The following is a 17,763-nucleotide window of genomic DNA, read 5'->3' as shown; positions in this document are numbered from 1 at the left end:
GCTCAGGAGAGGACATTGCTCTTAACCTTTCTTACAATCATGCAAACCACGTATACAGTAGTTCTTGTGTGTGAGATTTGACTGGGGGTTCTTAAACAGCATCACACCTGAGGCTGGTCAGCTGAAGAACATCCAGAGAAATCAGATTCTTTACACCTGTTGGCTAAACACACAAACTTAAAAAGTTTATTTTCAAACAAATTGCAATATATAAAAACACAAGGAGTGCTACTTAAACATTTTAGACATATCTACAGTAGATGTCTTCAGTAGCTGCAAGCAAGAAGATTCCAGTCCTTTTCTGCATCTTCTTTTATCAACAAAATTGGTAGCTAATCAGCATTTAATGTGAGGGAAACCCCTTGAAGTACCCAGTGAGAAATATGCCTTGTGGTAAAAAGATCAGCTTCAAACACCAAGCCAACACCCATCGCATTTCTCCGCATGGATGTTGTGTATACTGGAGTCCGAAAGGTGTTCTAGAAGGGGAACAGATAGTCCAAGGCAAAGTGTTACTGCCTGTCTGCAAGACAACTTCGCCCCTCGCAATTATAATTTTTTGCTCTGGGTGCTGACCACTAGGCAAACTAAAGGGTTGACCCTTTGCCCTACAGTGCAGAATTTAGGAGGAAAAGGTCATGACATTCTAAGTGTGTGTGAGATTGCACCAAATGAATGCTTTTATAATTATTACACGGAAAAATAAATTGCAGGGGGAACTTGAGAAAAAAATGTGTAATAGAGATTTGCCTTTTAGGAACACCAGAAGCTGCCTCCTACTGAGTCGGACCCTTGATTCATGCAGTTCAGCATTGTTTACAAAGGCTTCCCAAACGGTGGTCTATGGACCACTGCTGGCCCATGAGCTTCATTCAGGTGGCCTGTGAGTTAATGGGAGGCTAGAATTAAGGAAGTTAATCTTGATAATAATCTTGCTTTTAATGGTGGTAATATGTGTTGTCATTGCTTCTTTTATTTCTTGTATTTTAAAATACAAGAAATAGAAGAAGCAATAAAAATACAATTAAAAATCATACAGTATCCAGCAAAACACGTTACAAGTGCTACAACAGGCTGAAAAAGCAAGTGGTCTGCCAAAAGCCTCAGCAACTTTCAAGTGGTCCATGGAAAAAAAAAGTTTGGGAACTGCTGATCTATACTGACTGGCAGTGGCTCTCCAGGGTTTCAGAGGGAGAGTCCCAGCCCTACCTGGAGATGCCAGGGATTGAACCTGGGACTTGCTGCATGCAGAGGGGATGCTCTCCCACTGAGCTATACGGCGCTTAATGTTCTTAGTGCATTTAACTATAGTAAAATGTGGACAGCAAGGCAAGGATGGCTGTACTCCAGTTGCTGAATGTACCTAGAGTTTCCTTGGGTGTGTGGGGAAGGTTTGAAAAATCTGCCTCCAGAATTCTGTCTAAAACTGTGTGGCAGCCAGCATCAGTATGGAAACAAAAGATCCTGGCTGTGTAGAAGGTAAGATTCCCTGAATCAGCTCATTTCAAGTAGCTGCAGTTTAAATAAAGATCTAAAATTGCTCTAGGCAACTTGTACCTGTAGCTTGAGACGATGAGCCTCGATGGGAATTATCTTCAGAATAGGTAAGTCAACCACCAACACTTTGGGCTTACTCTTGATGAGGCAGCTATTTTCAAGTTCCCAGTCTGCTCCTTCCAGGTATAGGCCAGAAATAAAGCATCCTGGTGAAGACCAGAAAGACAATGTCCAGTGTCTCACTTGAAAAGTCATTATTTTATTTTGAATATGTTTTGAGATCTCAAATGGATTACTTAATAAAGCCCTCGGTGTATCAGGAAGGCCCTGTGGAAAAGAAGCCTTCCATGAAAGGCAGCAAGTGATCCACCTTAACCTGCAGACTCAACTTACTAATAGACTGGCATTGTCTCTTTGAGGGAACTTCAACAGGTTGCAACCAAAGCAGTTCTAGGGAAAGTCCTACCTTGTCCAGGACGCTCGGTGACCTCCTCTGCAGTCCTGTATTTGGTCACTTGAGTATACAAAGTGGAGCGGTCCAGAGGCCAGCCATTCTTCCTGCAGGTTGCCTGAACAAGTGCAGTGAGGTATGACTCGGGGATATGTAGTCCTGACAACCACATGACACTTGGTTCGCCTTCCTCAACCTGAAAACACAAATGTAAGTTGGGTGAATCTTTCTCAGGTTAAATTATCCTGCCAACAATCCAAGCTAGCGTTAGGTGACTTCAGTGGGCTTGAAGGCATCTAGCTTGGGGCTGGACAGTGGCCTTGAAGTCCTACACAGACAGGAAATAATGCACAAGGGGACCACCAAAGGAAGCTGCCTCATTCCAGGACAGACTGTTGGTCCATCAAGCTCAGGACGGTCTATTGCAACTGGCAGTGACTCCGCAGGGTCTCAGGCAGAGATGGATCTTTCCTATCACTTGCTGGAAATGCCAGGAATTGAAGCTGTTTGCAAGCAATGCATGCGCTCTGTTACCAAGCTATAGAGTCTTTTCCCAATTAAAGGAAATTTTGAGGCCAATCTCTCACTTACCCATGATGTGTACTGGAGAAACCTATTCTTAAAATAAATCATCCAGTTGCCAAGTGTTTTCAGGGTGTCGGGGGCCAGCTTTCTCCATATGTTTGGGATCTGCCCATTAAAGAGAGCACGAGCCACCTCATCCAATTCATTGCTCATTCCGACCTCCCCAGCCAAGGCCTGGTGAGAGAATTGCCACAGTATACTAGTTATGTTTCTCTAAAGCAAAAAAAGGAAGGTGGTCAGGGTGGTTTTTCTTTGTATAAACGACTTCGCTTACTTACTCTTTGCAGTTCAGCCAGTGACTTAGTCATACGAGTTATGAGCTTATTAAAGCGTTCCAGTTCCTGCAGCAGCACCACTGTTGTTGGTGAAATTTCAAGCCCAAAGCTCTTTCTTATCTGATCAATATCAAAGATCTGGGGTATCTTGTTTTCGATGTCTTTAGCAACCTGGCCAATGTATTCATCTCGACTTATCCCTGTCCCTGATTCACCTAAAATAAATTGAGACTGATTAGAACTATCCACATGGGTCCCCTCCAGTTTTGTCCATAGTGGACAAAATCCACTGGCACAGTAACAAATATTTGACTATCAGGCTTTTATTAATAGTCTCTTAACCCCCAGTTCACTTTCAGTCAGCTGGGAATGTTCATAAAATCAGTTAAGACAGACAAAGCACCCCACAAGTTGCTTTAATTATTTAGTGTCTATGTATCCAGGCTGTTGTCAAGCTACATTTCCCAGAATTCCAGGGAGGGGGTTGGGGAGCAATGACAGATGAATAAGTCTCAAATTAGTTGATGTTTGTAGTCAACCTGTCTGTTATTTTGGATTAACCCAGACAGTCTCCACTAGATTAGAAACACTGCTCTAAGCTCTAAACACACTTTGGAAGACAAATTGCAGAATATGGGTAGGTCTTTGTGGAAGAAAGGAAATGCTTCTTGGGAACACACCGATATATACATGAAAACCACCTACTAATATGGGTTGGTGATTTTATGACATGTAGATGTTCAAGGCTAAATTCTGTCTTGAACAAAGACAACAACAGAACATAGGGACTATATGTCTATCTAACCCAGCTCTGTTTGCTATGGTGGCAGCTGCTCTCCAGTGTCTCTGCCTTTCCCATCACCTGTTGCCTAACCCTTTTAGCTGGACTGAACCTGGGAACATGTACATGCACAGCAGGTGCTCTTCCACTGAGTTAGGGATCTGCCCATCAGTTCTACTGAAGCCCCCAATTGAGCTGAGGTCTAGTCCTCAAGGCTTTCTCTCAGGAAGGCTCAGTTCAAAGTGGATGAGAGTCATACCTGTTTGAGGCTGCAGCTCCAAAAGATGTGACCACATGTCCCGAGCTGCCTGTGTATAGTATCCAATTTCAGCATTTGGATGAAGGCCAAACACCTCTGGAGTGTTAGCAAGTGGAAGGGATTCTATCTCTTCTGTAAAATGAAGGTCCAAAAGCAAAAGGGGGGAAATAATCAAAGATGGGGAATCCGGGTTTAATTCTATAAACCAAACAGCTTCCATCCTCTGAAACTTGTGCATGATTTTTGCCTCCTCTGGTGCTTCAATACACTGTATAAAATTCTGATATTCTTTCTTACTTAAGGTAACTAGTACCAATAATGGGGGGGGGGACCCAGGAGCATGGCCTAATGGGGGAAAGAACAATGCTGCTAAAAGGACAACAGAAAGAGAAGACCTTACAATGTTTCTAGGGCAATACAAAATTAAGGGCTATTCACATGTACTCAGCAAATTTCATGCACTGAATTATTAGGCATTGATATTCCCACAACATGCAAAACGTACAGGAGATAAAAGCTACTGGAGACATGGCAGTAAAATTAATTTGGAAGCCAAGACGCAAGAAAGCTCTGCTTACCAACAAACTCGTCCTTTGAATTCCCTTCAGGAATTTTATAGTCAACATCATCATCGTGGAAAAAATGAAAGGGTTGGAAGGTGTCAAATATGAAATCCCCCAGATATTCATCCATGTAGATGGTAAGAATGCGCCGATCAAAGCTGTCAATGGCTCGTCCACCATACATCACCTGAAATTTGGCAAGATGACTTTTTATGGCATGGGTAGCCAACAATGTACCCTCTGGAGGTTTTGAACTCCAACTCCCATCAGCCCTAGCCAGCATGGCAATTGGTCAAGGATTATGAGAACTGTAGTCCCAACAGCATCTGGAGAGCGCCACATTGGCTATTCCTGGTTTAGAGAATGCAAGGCCATAATAAACTCTGGGATTTCCCCGTACTCTTGACCTGAATTTCCCTCTGGTACTGCTTCACTGCGCTGAACCATATTATGCCCAAGAAAGGAGGATTGTTTTTCAGGGTTGAGATCTTGGTCTCAGAGATTCTTGGCAATAAAGAGTAAAGTAATTATTTTATATTTATTTATTTATTGCACTTATATCCTGCCCTTCCTCCTGACAAACATAAAAACCAATTTAACAAGGGAGAAAAGCATTTTAAAGCATTCTACAATCATGATTAAAACATTTTAAAACACAGTTACAATTTAAAATAATCTAAACATCTATTTATTTATTTATTTATATCCCGCCCTTCCTCCCAGCAGGAGCCCATTCTAAAATACAGTTTAAAAATTCTACAAAAACCAGTTTAAAATATTGAAAAAACACAGTTAAAAACATTCTTCCACCAGTGATCTTCAAGCTGTTAGAAGTGGTCCTCATCAGACATCAAATGCCTGGATAAACAGGAATGTTTCCAAATTCGTTCCAAAAGTCAGAAGTGATAGAGACAGAGGGACGTCATTGGTGAGGGCTTTCCAAATGGGGAGCTACCACTGAGAAAGCCCTATCATGGTCAGCACCAATCGGACAGCGCTTGGTGGTGGTGGCCTCACCTGCCGATCACAAGGTCTAAGATGGTTGATACTGGGGGAGGCACTCTTTTAGTTACTTGGTTCCCAAGCCATTTAGGGCTTTGTATGTTAATACTAACATCTAGAATTGGAGCTGGTAGCTCACTGGCAGCCACTGCAGTGTTTTTAGGATAGGTGATATATGATCCCACCAGGCTGCCACCGCTTACCAGCCTAGCAGCTGCATTCTGCACTAGCTGCAGCCTCTGGACCATCTTCAAGGGCAGACAGGAAGTCACCACAGATGGTCACAAATGGTCCAAGAACGTCCGTAGCTGATGAATCAGCCTAAGCCACTTGGGACTCCAGTCCAGTGACAAGTTGGAATCCAGGAGTATTCCCAGATTATGAACCTGTTCCTTCAGGTGGAGTACAACCCTTCCCAGAACAGGTCGTACACCTAATTCCCAGACACAGGAACCACCCAACCAAAACACTTCTGTCTTGTCAGGATTCAGCCTCAGTTTGTTGGCCCCCATCCAGCCCACCACTGCCTCCAGATATCTTCATAGCCTCTCCTGATTCTAATGGAATGGAGAGATAAGGCTGCATGTCATCAGCATACTGAGGACACTGTGCTCCAAATCCCTGGATGACAGCTCCCAATGGCTTCACATAGATCAGTGATTCCCAACATGGGGTCTGTGACCCCTGGGGGGCAGCGAAGAAATCCAGAGGGGCCACAAACAATAAAGAAATGAATTATTAATTTTTTAAAAAAAGTTTTCACTCCCTGGACACTGTTTGCTTCCCACGGCTGCTGCAGATGACACCTCCCCCTTGCTCCAAACGAGGACTTTTGCTGAAGCGCCAGAGCGTCTTTCAGGTGCACCAAGGGCAGGCATCTGCCTATAAAATACATGGCAGATGCCAAAGGAGACTGAGGGTTGAGATACCAGGAAGAAGAGGGGATTACTATCACCGTCTCCCATCTCCTCGCACTGCTGCTGCTGCTGATGCCCTTACTCAGAACGAGAGGAGAGGGCTTTTTGTGAAGCAAAAAGATGCAAGGCTGCAAGGAAAGGCTGCTTTCCCCCTTCCTTCCTGGCAGCCAGCCTGCCTCCCTGGGGGGAGGGGTCATGACATTTTTTGAGCATTTAAAGGGGGTCCTATACTCATAAAGGTCGGTAACCATTGCCATAGATGTTAAATAGCACAAGAGAAAGAATGGACTCCACAGTCCAAAAGCCATGGAATTGAGCATCCATTTCCTAGCACTTTTTTTTGTAGTGGCCTTGCACATAGGCGCAGAATCACTGCAATACGTACCTCCAACTCCCACCCCCTTGAGCCACTCCAATAGGACACCATGGTCAATGAGGTCAAAAGCCACTGAGAAATCAAGGAGGCCCAACAGGCTTACAATTGCCCGTTTCTCTCCCGATAAAGGTCATCAGTCAGGGCCAGCAAGGCTGTTTCTGTGCTGAAACTGGGCTGGAAACCAGATTGGAATTATTCCAGATAATCTAGATAATTAGGTGTTTGATATTCCCAGTTCTCATTTTTAAAGGTTAATATTTAATCATAATAGATCCAAAGGAAGCTCTGATGATATGGTAATGTCATGCCTCACAAAAGCTGAGAAACCAGAAGGCCTTTACTGTGTTTTAATACAGAATTTTCAAAACGTAATCAAAAAGGTCCCTACCAACATCAGGCTTTCCTCTCTTATACGAGGAGATTCTAAAGAAGCAGCTTTGCTCCTTGCATTCCTTGGTACACAGAATAGACACTGCCTTGGCATTAATACCTTTAAGAGGCCACAACTCTGGCAGAGCAGCTGTTTTGCACATAGATGGCAAACCTTGGCATCTCCAGTTAAAAGGGCGTTGTGTAGCAGGACTGGTTGGGGGAACAATTCTGCCTGAGACCTTGGAGAGCCCACACTGGTTAAACCAGACCAAGAGTAGGCAACGTGGTCCCTTCTAGTCATTGTGGACTCCAACTCCCATCAGCCCCAGTCAGCATGGTCAATGGTCAAGGATAATGGGAGTCCACAAAATGCAGCCTAGCCTTGGAATTAGTGGGCCAAGTGTCTGGCTTGCTATAAGACAGCTTCATAGGATCACTTTTCAAACCTCTTTTTTGTGGTTGACAGCAATTTAGTGGCAAAAGGTCTACTTACCTCTCCAATGAGATACTTGAGGCTCCCCCATGGAATTCTGTCGTCATTTTGCTGAAATGCTTTTGTCAAGTATGTATTGAGGATCTCCATGCAGACCTAAAGTAGATGTTAAAGTGAACAGAATGAGGAGATTACTGATTAGTTGTTTGTAGGCACTGGCTTACTTAACTTGTCACAGAGCCACTCCCAAAGCCTTCTTCCTCAGAACAAAATGGAAACACTCAGCTATCTATAAGCAGCCATTCCACCTGGTTGCAGCAGAGGGAGAGGTGAGGCAGCGAGGCCTGTTCCATCCACTCGGCTGGAACTACGAATCATTTGGTCCCTCTTCCAGAACTGTTGCTCTCAGGGAGAGTTTGACCTGGGCACAAAAAAGTAACTATGAAGAATTAGGTTGTGGGTTTGCTTGTTTCCTATTCCCTCACTAGCCCCTTTTATTTATTTATTTTTTATTGCACTTACAGTAGGGCCCCGCTTTATGGCGTTCCGCTTTACAGCGCTTCGTTCATGCGGCGGTTTTCAATTAGGGAAAGGCCCTGCTCTTACAGCGCTTGTTCCGCTAATACGGAGGGTTTTTTCCATTGCACACCATTTTGACGTCAATATCCTGCAACGCAGCCCATTATAGTCTATGGGGCCCCGCTTTATGGCGATTTCCGCTTTACGGCGGGGGCCTGGTCTCTAACCCACCGTATTAGTGGGGCCCTACTGTATTCGATTGTAAGCCTGGGGGCAGAGATTGTGTTGTTTTCTGAATCTTTGTAGAGCACCTAGAAAACCTAGGGTGCTACCACAAGAAGATCTGAGAAAGGTGGATTCAGTCAGGAATCTGAGTCATGTTCTTTAGGAGCTGCCTTGAGCATCTGGGATATAAAACTAAATAAATACATTTTTTGTATGCAGTGCCCTCTTTTGTAAAATATCTTGCTGTATATGTGTCCTGTTTTAGAGGTGGGTTGCATGGTTTATATCCCAAAGGCTACTGCTCAGATTTTTAAAGGCGAGGACCTATAATGTAAATGAGAAAGCAGAACTGGGAGCCATGGGGATTGGAGTAACTCTTTTACCATGGAAGTTGCTGATTTGCACACTCTGGGAGAGAAGGTGTTAGCGTCTGACCTGGAAATCGGACTCATTGAAATCATAAGGAACATTCCAGCCGATCTTTCCAAACTTCCTTCTCTCCTGAACCACAGCATGGAAAAATGCTAAGACATAGACCAACGACTTGAAAGCAGGGTGTGGACAGTGGTCAAGAGCTTCATGGGAGATTTTGAAGTAGGTGGCTCTCATATTCAGCTTCAACCCATTGGGTGGCTCTGTGACAACCTAACATGACAGAGAAAATGAAGGTTTGTGACTAGATTTACCAGATAAATTGACACTGAACTGCTCCTCTTTAAGTGTGTTTTCAGAGGTTTCCTTTACCCATGCAGTGTGTGCACTGTACCCATTTTCTCCATCCTTCAGTTTTGGCGAAAAATGTAGAAATTTCACAGAAAAAAATGAATTCTACACTTACCAACAGAGGTTAATTTTTGGAAAAAAATTAAGTTAATTTATGTAATTATGTTAATTTATGGCCAATATGCAGAATATATTCTGACTGTAGAATTTGTTTGCTTTCCTGTGTTTCTTTAAAGCTGAATTCCTGATGTCTCCCAGTGTCCTCTTGCTACCTATGGGATTATATCCACCACCTAAACAGGGCCACAACCCATATATGCAACTGCCTTATAGTGAGCCAGACCATTGGTCCATCTTGTCCAGGATTGTCTACAATCAGTGGTTCCCAAACTTGTTTTCCCTACAGACCACTTGAAAATTGCCGAGGGTTTGGTGGACCACTTAATGGTGTTTCTGCCTGTTGTAGCAATTGTAATTCCATAGAATGCAAACTGTAATAAAATAAAACATAAGAAGAAATAAAAATACACTTAAAAATCAGTATGAATATACAGTGCGATGTGCCATCTCCCATCTTCAACCACAAATCCACGCACATGCCATGGACCACCTAAATGAAGCTGATGGACCACTGGTAGTCCATGGACTACAGTTTGGGAACCCCTGGTCTAACTGAGTCTCCAAGGTCTCATGTCTTTTCAGACTCTGCTAATTGAGATCTTTTAAACTGGAGATGCCGGGTGGCCCTGAACCTGGAATATTCTGCCCCTGAGCTATGTGCCCTCCACTGCCGACATTCTCTCCTGAAGTCTCACACTGTTTTAGAGACTGCGACCTGGGAGGAAAATTTGGCCTAGTGAAAGTTACTTCAGCATCACTTGGGAGAAGAAACAGTCATTGTGTGTTGAAAGATCGTTAGTGGAGCTTCTCTGGCTTGTGATTTAAAAATAATCATCTCAGCTTGCTGGTGATAAATGCCTCAGACCTAGAAAGCAGCTGGATGCTATATCCTATCAAATTGTCTGCCCTACTGACATGCACAGCCCAACATTTTCAAATACCGAAAAGAGTATCTGAAAACGCTGAGACCAGCATTGGGGATTCCAGTATTTTTCTAGCTGTTTGGCCACCCAGCATCAATGCCTCCCCCTCCACACTGAAGATGAAATAAAATACTGGGGGAGAAACATAAAGGGTAAGTGTTACCTCTCACTTTTTAGCACCTCACATTCAGTACATGAGGACAAGACCATATGCAGGACGGGCCCTTATCAAGATCAAAGAAGGTCATCAAGCCCTCTTCTAATGTTATGCCACTGTATTTGTACCTTTAGCGATTTCTGGAGTATCCCAATTGGAAAGCCCTTTGTAGGGTCTGTTGTCAACCACAAGCGGAAATCTGGGTGTGGCTTAATGATCCTTTCTAGCGCCTTCTCCAGATCAATCAGCCACTTCACCAAGAGATGACAGTTCTGCAACATTAACCATTGTCCCCGGGCCACCGCATTCTCCAGCAGCTGCAGGGCAACCTGGAAAATGATAAAGAGGAGGGACTGAGTCATGTTGCTGGTCTAGTTGAGAAAGAATCCTCAAACAAAAGAGATCGTCATTCCACATCAAGATCCATTCTGGAAAAGCCTGTCGAGAAGTCAGTTTACTCATTTTATGGACCTATAAGATATGTTGAGCTGGGTTTTCTGTGGCACTCAGAAGCATGAAGTAAGTACCTCCCTGATCGCTACAAGCTCATACAACTAGTGTGCTGACCCATCATATTGTCAGCATGTGGCACAGTCCACATGGAAGATGCTCCTGCAGCTTTTTTTCAGCAGACATGCGTCTTTGCTTCCAGCTTTTCAGATTTGTGCTTCAGTGTTAAGCTGGCAGCACAGGAACTTCTACAAGGAGCAGGTAAGAGCAAGAGGAAAAGCCCCCAGTACAACAGGATGAAAGAGGCAAGGCACTGGCTTCAGAGTCCCTCAATGTGGCTCACAAGGCAAGACCTCACTCAGCTGACCAATTTTATTGATTTATGACAGAAACAGTAGATTCTCTTCCCATATTCACTACATTAAGTCCTTGGGAAACAAGGAGAGAGAACATTAACATGCCGGTCAGAAATACTGACTTAAAACTCTCTGCCTCTGAGCAGGTAGGGCTGGAAGGGGCCTCCTCAGCATGAAAGAGAAAGTGTTCTTTATTTGCATAAGCCCTGCCTCTAGAGCAAGTGGGAGGAGATAACCCACTCTCCCTCCATCAATGGAGAAAATGTGCCTACATGCACCAAGGAGGGGAAGCTCATTAACTTGAGCTTTCAGACCACACTTGCCTTCTCCTGCCCTTGTCCCATGGCCAGGAACTTGAGCCGATTCCCTCCAAAGCCTGTCCGATCAGCCAGTTTCATCAGGTCACTGGCAGGGTCTGAGCCAGGACTTAGAATGAAAACAATGGGTGAATTCGGGGTGCTCTGCTCAAAGATGGCTTCAAAGCTGATCACAGGAGGTTGAACGTATCTGGAGAGGAAGAGGAGAACATAATTGAGTGATTTATGGGGAAAGGAGACTTCGTCTAGTTGTCCGGTTGACCCAGAAAATCAGGCTTTCTACAGAAAACGTACTCATTTTTAAAAAGAGGAAAAGAGCACCACCTACTTCACACCCATTGTGACAGTAACATAGTCAGTCACTGCGCGATAGACACGATCCACCCGGAAGCAACGCAAAAGTAGTAGCTTCTGAAAGTTGGTGAGGCTGTTCCCATAGTGCATAGGAAATGGGGTTTGTTCCAGGGCATCAATATCATACCACTGGGGAGGAAAAACAAACGGTCAAGACAGTGTTCAATGGGCATTTGATGTCCCTTCTTAAAGAAGGAAAAAATAACAAGGGATTTTGCAAATTCTTCCATGACCTCTATTTCCTTTCCATAAAGGTCAGCTTGGGTGCAGCTGAAGCTGGCCTGAAGGCAACATGCCTTTGAGCTGGCATTGCCCTCCCCAAAAACCAGTCATAAGCAACAGGCAGATGCATCCTCCTGTCCATGCTTTGATTTGGAGCATTCAAGGTTGACCATTCAGTATGGAGAATCTCACTCACATCTTTCCAGTCATTTGGATTATCCTCCACATCAGCTGCAAGAGTTCCAAATTGTTCTGGAAACAGTTCAGCGACACGGATTACATCCTCCCAGCCTTGATCAGAAAGCCAGGTACATGGCTTCTTTCGGGCACTCTTCTCCAGAGAAATATTGCCTTGAAACAGGATAGAAAAGTGTGAGTACCACGATCCATGCACAAGGAGAGATTTTAGAAATTCACTAGTTAGAGCAGCAAATATACAGTATTTCATTACTCTGCTGCAGAATGGTTTACCTTCTTGCATTCATGTAAGAGAAAAATAATTCAAAATCCTCGCATAGCTTTATACAATTATTTCAGTGTCACTGCTCTCAAGTATATAAACATCCTAGGAGTCCTACAAACCACCACAAACAGTTCATGAAACTGCATCTTCCTCTTAGTGTCTCCCGTGCATTAACAAATCTATTTTTATAAAATGTGTTCCATCCTGAGTGATAATGAGGACTAGAAATCCAAACCAATTAAATTAAAATACTGATGAAAAGTCTGGTTAGATGCTGTGACACAGTTAACTTTTGCATCTGACAATATCTGTATGGAGTCCTGGAAATCATTCAGTTACCTTTTAAAAAGAAATCCAGTTCTTCCTGAGGGACTCTGTAATCAGCTTGTTCGATCTTGATTGTCATGTTAAAGGAGAAGAGTAACTTGTGCTTCTCAAAGAGGCCTGTGAATGAAACCACAACAGCCTCCATTATTAGATGCAATCCTCCCCAAGCCCTGATGTAGTATAGATGTGAGCTAATGATCAGATCGTGGTCCCAAAACTGAACACCCCACAGAATGGTTAAACGCAGGAGTTCTGAATTTCAGGAATGAGGTAATTGACTAGAACTGGAAATCCTGAGATGCCTTGGAAGCTTATCAGGGGCTCCTCACTCAGATGATGAGTAATCGTGAAAAGTGTCCCTGAGAGAGAGCCTGCCTGTCAGTTCACATTGCCCCCTACAATGCACCAGCCGTAAGAGCAGGGCTGGGTGCATTTTATGGTACATACACATACTCTCACTTGATGTAGGGTGGTGGTGGTGAAGCCCACCATGAACTGAGGGGGCACTCTAGACCTTGCCTCTAAATTCCTTTTAGCGGAAAAGGAATCTATGGTAGATGCTCAGGAATTCCTTGGCAAAGCGACAGAGAAAAGGAGCCCCTGGAGATGGAAAGTTTGTAAACTGTAGTTCTAGCCCAAAAAGCCATCCAGTGGATTCTATAGCAGCGGCTTTGTGAGCAGGACTCTTATTAGCTGAAAAGCCCATTCTGATTAGCCGTCAGTAAGATGAGTCCTGGCTGGCTGTTCATATACTGGTGCCGGTGCAGTAGAACTTTGCCAGGACAATGCCACAGTTACTTTGGCTGCTGTTTCTCATGCTCTTTACTTAAGTGTTCTGCTCCATTTTGTCCCCAGCCTACATCTCTGGGGATTCCTTTTCTGTATCAGCTGAAGAATTTTTGAGCATCTACCATAAATTCTCTGTGTGCTGAGAAGTTTTTTTAAGGCATGTCCAAAGGTGCACACACAGTTCTCTCCCACAGATGAAAGCTCCAGTCACATTTATCACCTAATCTTGACCTTCTCTATTTTCAGTCCTGGTTGTTTGTGGCATCTCTGCATATCCCTGGACAGCCGGGGGCTTAGGAAAAGCCTGGCATGCAAATTTTCCTGGGTACTAACGCAAGATCATCTATACCACACATCCCCAAGACTAGCACATATGATTTAGATTAAAATATGCTAGAATCACATAACAGGGTCAGGGAAGGTGCACTGCCCCAGAGAAGCCTGAAAGGAGGAAGGAATGACTTTCATGAAAAACATATGTAATGCAGAATGGACACCATTTTGTTTTGTGCACTACACTGATGGAAGATATTTCCATCAAGATTACCACCTATAGGGAGGTTTCATTCACACCAACCTGTGCAGCCGTAATTGTATATATTGAACGTTAACGTATCCATGATGTTCCGCAATCTTTTTGCAAGAATGGTGTCAGGCATTGATTTCCGAAGAGAGAGACCAAAGACATCCAAGAAGGCCGTCAAAGAATATTGATACATGGTATTGACGAGAGCCATCTCGGACAGCACAAAAAACAAAATAGCACCTCTCTTGGCAGCCGGACGGTAGCCATCTCGCAGTTTGTCAATGTCTATTGCTGTTTTTTCAGCCAGCTTGAGTTTCTCCGATACCTGGTTGCACACAAGAAGTACACATTCGAATCAGTTGTGAACACAATATCATGAGGAAATCTGAACTATATGGTGGGGGGAGGGAATAAACATTCTGAAGCACACCGTAAACTGCAGTTGCTGATCATCCTAATGGATGAAACATTTAATCCATGAACCTGGGTGGGGAAAAGATTTGCATTGTACTTCAGATACACTGCTAAAATCATTTTTATTGCATAGATAAGTAGGAAAAATGAAACAAGTGAAACTGCCTGAAATCCATCCAAAAATAATACTGCTCCCTGGATCATGTTGCCTTGGACTTCAGTTGCCTTACACAGAGCCAGCTCATTGGTCAATCTAACCCAATAGTGGAGAATCGCAGGACATGTGGCAAAATGCAGCTCTCCAGACCTCTTTGTCTGGCCCTTGGGACTCACCCCAGGCCACACCCCCTATTACCTTACTGGGCTTCCTTCCCACTCTCCCTGAGTGCTCTTGCTTGGCTGGAATGTGCCCTTGAACTGTGATCATCTCTCTTGCTTTCCTGGATGAAAGATGGAAGAGCAATGTGCAACCAGGCATAGAAACGTTTGCATTGCTGGAAAGTAGCCTCCTCTACAAAAGTCAGTCATACATGTTGTTCCACCCACTTCTGCCTCTAGACCAACTGGCATGTGCCCCCCCCCAAGTTGCCCAGAAGGAAATGTGGCCCTTGGGCTGAAAAAGGTTCCTCGCTCCTGCCTTAACTGAAGGAGTCAAACATACTAAAAGCAGACAGAGAGGAAGAAAAGCAGATCTCTGTTGGACCAGAACGTGCTCATACCTCAGTAGCTTTGGACTTTGTTTCCTCCAGAGTGTGCACCAAGTCTACATTGTCCAACATGTTCCCGGTGGAAGTTGCCAACTCACGGAGGAGGGAGTCTTCCAGGTCCTTCAACAGGTTTTTGTTTTCACTTGTTTCCTGGATGAGATGCTCTCTCTGCTCTTCCAATTCACGTCTTTCAAATCCTACAATGACGCTAAGTAGCTGGTCTTCCAAACCTTTCAGAGTAACTGAGAGGAATTTTGCAAGAACACTTAGCACAAGGTTAGTTATCAGACATGACTTTCACTCTCCTTCAAGATGGTAGTTAGAATTCTCTCAACAAGATAACGCAAGACACATTTTGCTTGTGGGCTTCCCAGAAGCATCTGGCTGGTCACTGTGGGAAGCAGGATGGTGGACTACATAGGCCTTTGGTCTGAGCTAGCAGGACAATTATTGGTTCCTTTGAGTACCATTTTACCATCCCAGTACATTTGTTGGATTGCTATTACATTGGCTTCAACAACTGAGATGAACAAACCAAGGGTCAACTTTTCATCAACTTTCATAGACCTCTATAAGCCAAAAAAGCATTGACCAAAAAGTGGTTGGCCCAACAGTAAAAGTTGAAGGGCAGGGTTTTATTTTTACTATACAATTTCAGAGTGAAGAACGCCTTAGGATCGGGGGCTATCCTAGGAATGCTCTAAAGGTTCACGATGTAGTAACCTTGCTGAAGCAAAGCAAGGTCTGCATCGAGGCAGTGTCTGGATGGGAGACCATCAGGGAAGCCCAGGCATGCCACACTGAGTTCCATGGCAGTAAGATGGGATGTAAATCTTCTTTTTTTTTTTTTTTTTTCAATAATTTTTATTCAGATTTTCATAAAACATACAAGACAAAATCATAAAACATTCAAAGACAAAAAACAAAATCAAAAATAGTTAAACAAAAAGAAAAAAAGAAAAAAAAAAACAAAAATAAAAAATAAAGAGTAAAATATTGACTTCCCATTTGTCAAAGATCAAATCAGTTATAAGTCTATAATATATAACAATCCTGTCTCTTAAGTCATATTATAAAATCACTTTCCTCCAGTAGTTATCTTACTTAATCATCAAATCTCATAAACATTACTTTATTCTTTCCACAAAAAGTCAAAGAGAGGTTTCAATTCTTTAAGAAATATATCTATCAATTTTTTTTTCCAGATAAGCATATCGATTAATCCATCTCATTACTAATTATGATAATCTTATTGTCATAACCATAGTCAAAATAAACATTTCAATTAATCCATCACATCAGAATCTGTTAGGTTCAATAATTTCAGTAGCCATTGTTCTATTATCTCTATTAGTTCCATTTTCCATCTTCCATCTTCAGTAGTCTTGTTAAGTCCAGTAATTTCAATATCCAATCTTCCATTATCAGTATTCCATAATAATCTTGCTGTCAAAGCCATAGTCATATAGTAAGAGTCTGATGGGGATTACCTCTATCCCAAATATTTTCTTGCCATCCATTCTGAATAGGTTGCTGAAATACTGCTGTAAAATCATATCTCTGTTCTTTTTTTCAAAATACACTGGGTCATCTCTTAAAAGTTTTTCCATTGTCACATGGCTGCAGTTAATTCCATAGATTTTCTCTATATTGGGCTCCATCACATCATTCCAGTCCAGAAGATTATCCATGCCATTGATAACTTTATCTCTAGAATCTTCATTCATTTCTTCAGAGATAACATTGAGTTCCAAACAATAGATTTTATTTCTAAAGTCCATAGACTCCAAATCTTGTTCCTGTTCCACGTTGGTTCCAATCTCCGGGATCTCCTCTCTCACAGGGACCCCTATTCCAGTCTCCAGGGTCACCTCTCTCACAGGGACCCCTGTTCCAATCTCCGGGGTCTCCTCTCTCACAGGGACCCCTTCCAGGGTCACCTCTCTCACAGGGACCCTTATATCTTTAATCTCCTGCTTCATTTTACTCAATTCAATTTTCATTATCTCAATCTCATCCATTATTTTCTGAAACATAGTTATTTCCAGATTTTCAGCCACTTTCTTAATTGCCATTTTAAAAGAAAAATATAGGAAAACCACTTCTTATTTCAGCAACAATTGGGTTAATACTCCAAACTTGGTGACATCACAGTATAAACAGAGCAGACAGCCTTATCTCTCCAATAGTTAAGTAAACAAAATGCAGTTCCCAGGATCGAAACAATTAATGGCAATCGTCAAGAAACAGATTCGTCAAAATAAAATAGACCAAAAAGAGAGTAGTCTCAAAACAGTATAATATTTTTCAAAATAAAAATCTGGAATAGAAATCCCTCTTCTGTGTATATCTTTAGAATGCAAATCCAGGACAGCTTTTTGCAACAAAAACAGAGATAAGCTATTAATTAGTGCGTAGCAGAGAGAAGTTATGGCTCCCCAGTGAGATGTCAAAAACTGATCAATCTGGCAAATCTCTTTTAAACAGCAACAATTTAAGTCAAGTAAAAGAAAAATATAGAAAGAAGGGTGCTTGCCTGTTAGTGCGTTCTCTCTTAGAAGATAAGGTGAACGTTCGCTTTATCAGATAGAGCTTGCTGTTAAAAATCCGTCCCACCTTCGTCGGCTGGACCTCGTCCCATAAATTAATGAGATCTGGTC

General features: G+C 42.9%; 1 protein-coding gene across 4 annotated transcripts in view; it reads right to left on the bottom strand.

Annotated features, from left to right (window-relative positions):
- Nucleotides 1-208: 208 nt before the first annotated feature.
- Nucleotides 209-17,763, bottom strand: part of DNAH10 (dynein axonemal heavy chain 10) — a 206,647-nt gene continuing 189,092 nt past the window's right edge. For all 4 annotated transcript variants that reach the window (XM_061602405.1, XM_061602408.1, XM_061602407.1 and 1 more), the window contains 16 exons: nucleotides 15,116-15,345; nucleotides 14,034-14,307; nucleotides 12,680-12,784; nucleotides 12,074-12,228; nucleotides 11,630-11,784; nucleotides 11,308-11,491; nucleotides 10,307-10,507; nucleotides 8,691-8,900; nucleotides 7,572-7,667; nucleotides 4,427-4,598; nucleotides 3,849-3,980; nucleotides 2,812-3,023; nucleotides 2,540-2,707; nucleotides 1,964-2,144; nucleotides 1,558-1,703; nucleotides 209-479 (listed from right to left, as the gene is read on the bottom strand). In XM_061602405.1, the coding sequence (XP_061458389.1) occupies nucleotides 333-479; nucleotides 1,558-1,703; nucleotides 1,964-2,144; nucleotides 2,540-2,707; nucleotides 2,812-3,023; nucleotides 3,849-3,980; nucleotides 4,427-4,598; nucleotides 7,572-7,667; nucleotides 8,691-8,900; nucleotides 10,307-10,507; nucleotides 11,308-11,491; nucleotides 11,630-11,784; nucleotides 12,074-12,228; nucleotides 12,680-12,784; nucleotides 14,034-14,307; nucleotides 15,116-15,345 (2,768 nt within the window). In that variant the 3' untranslated portion in view covers nucleotides 209-332. The remainder of the gene's footprint in view (nucleotides 480-1,557; nucleotides 1,704-1,963; nucleotides 2,145-2,539; nucleotides 2,708-2,811; nucleotides 3,024-3,848; nucleotides 3,981-4,426; nucleotides 4,599-7,571; nucleotides 7,668-8,690; nucleotides 8,901-10,306; nucleotides 10,508-11,307; nucleotides 11,492-11,629; nucleotides 11,785-12,073; nucleotides 12,229-12,679; nucleotides 12,785-14,033; nucleotides 14,308-15,115; nucleotides 15,346-17,763) is intronic.

The sequence above is a fragment of the Rhineura floridana genome, chromosome 19 (genome assembly GCF_030035675.1).
Source record: "Rhineura floridana isolate rRhiFlo1 chromosome 19, rRhiFlo1.hap2, whole genome shotgun sequence".
NCBI classification, from domain to species: domain Eukaryota; kingdom Metazoa; phylum Chordata; class Lepidosauria; order Squamata; family Rhineuridae; genus Rhineura; species Rhineura floridana.
Note: the sequence above shows the minus strand (reverse complement) of the source record. Positions and strands in the feature narration are given on the sequence as shown.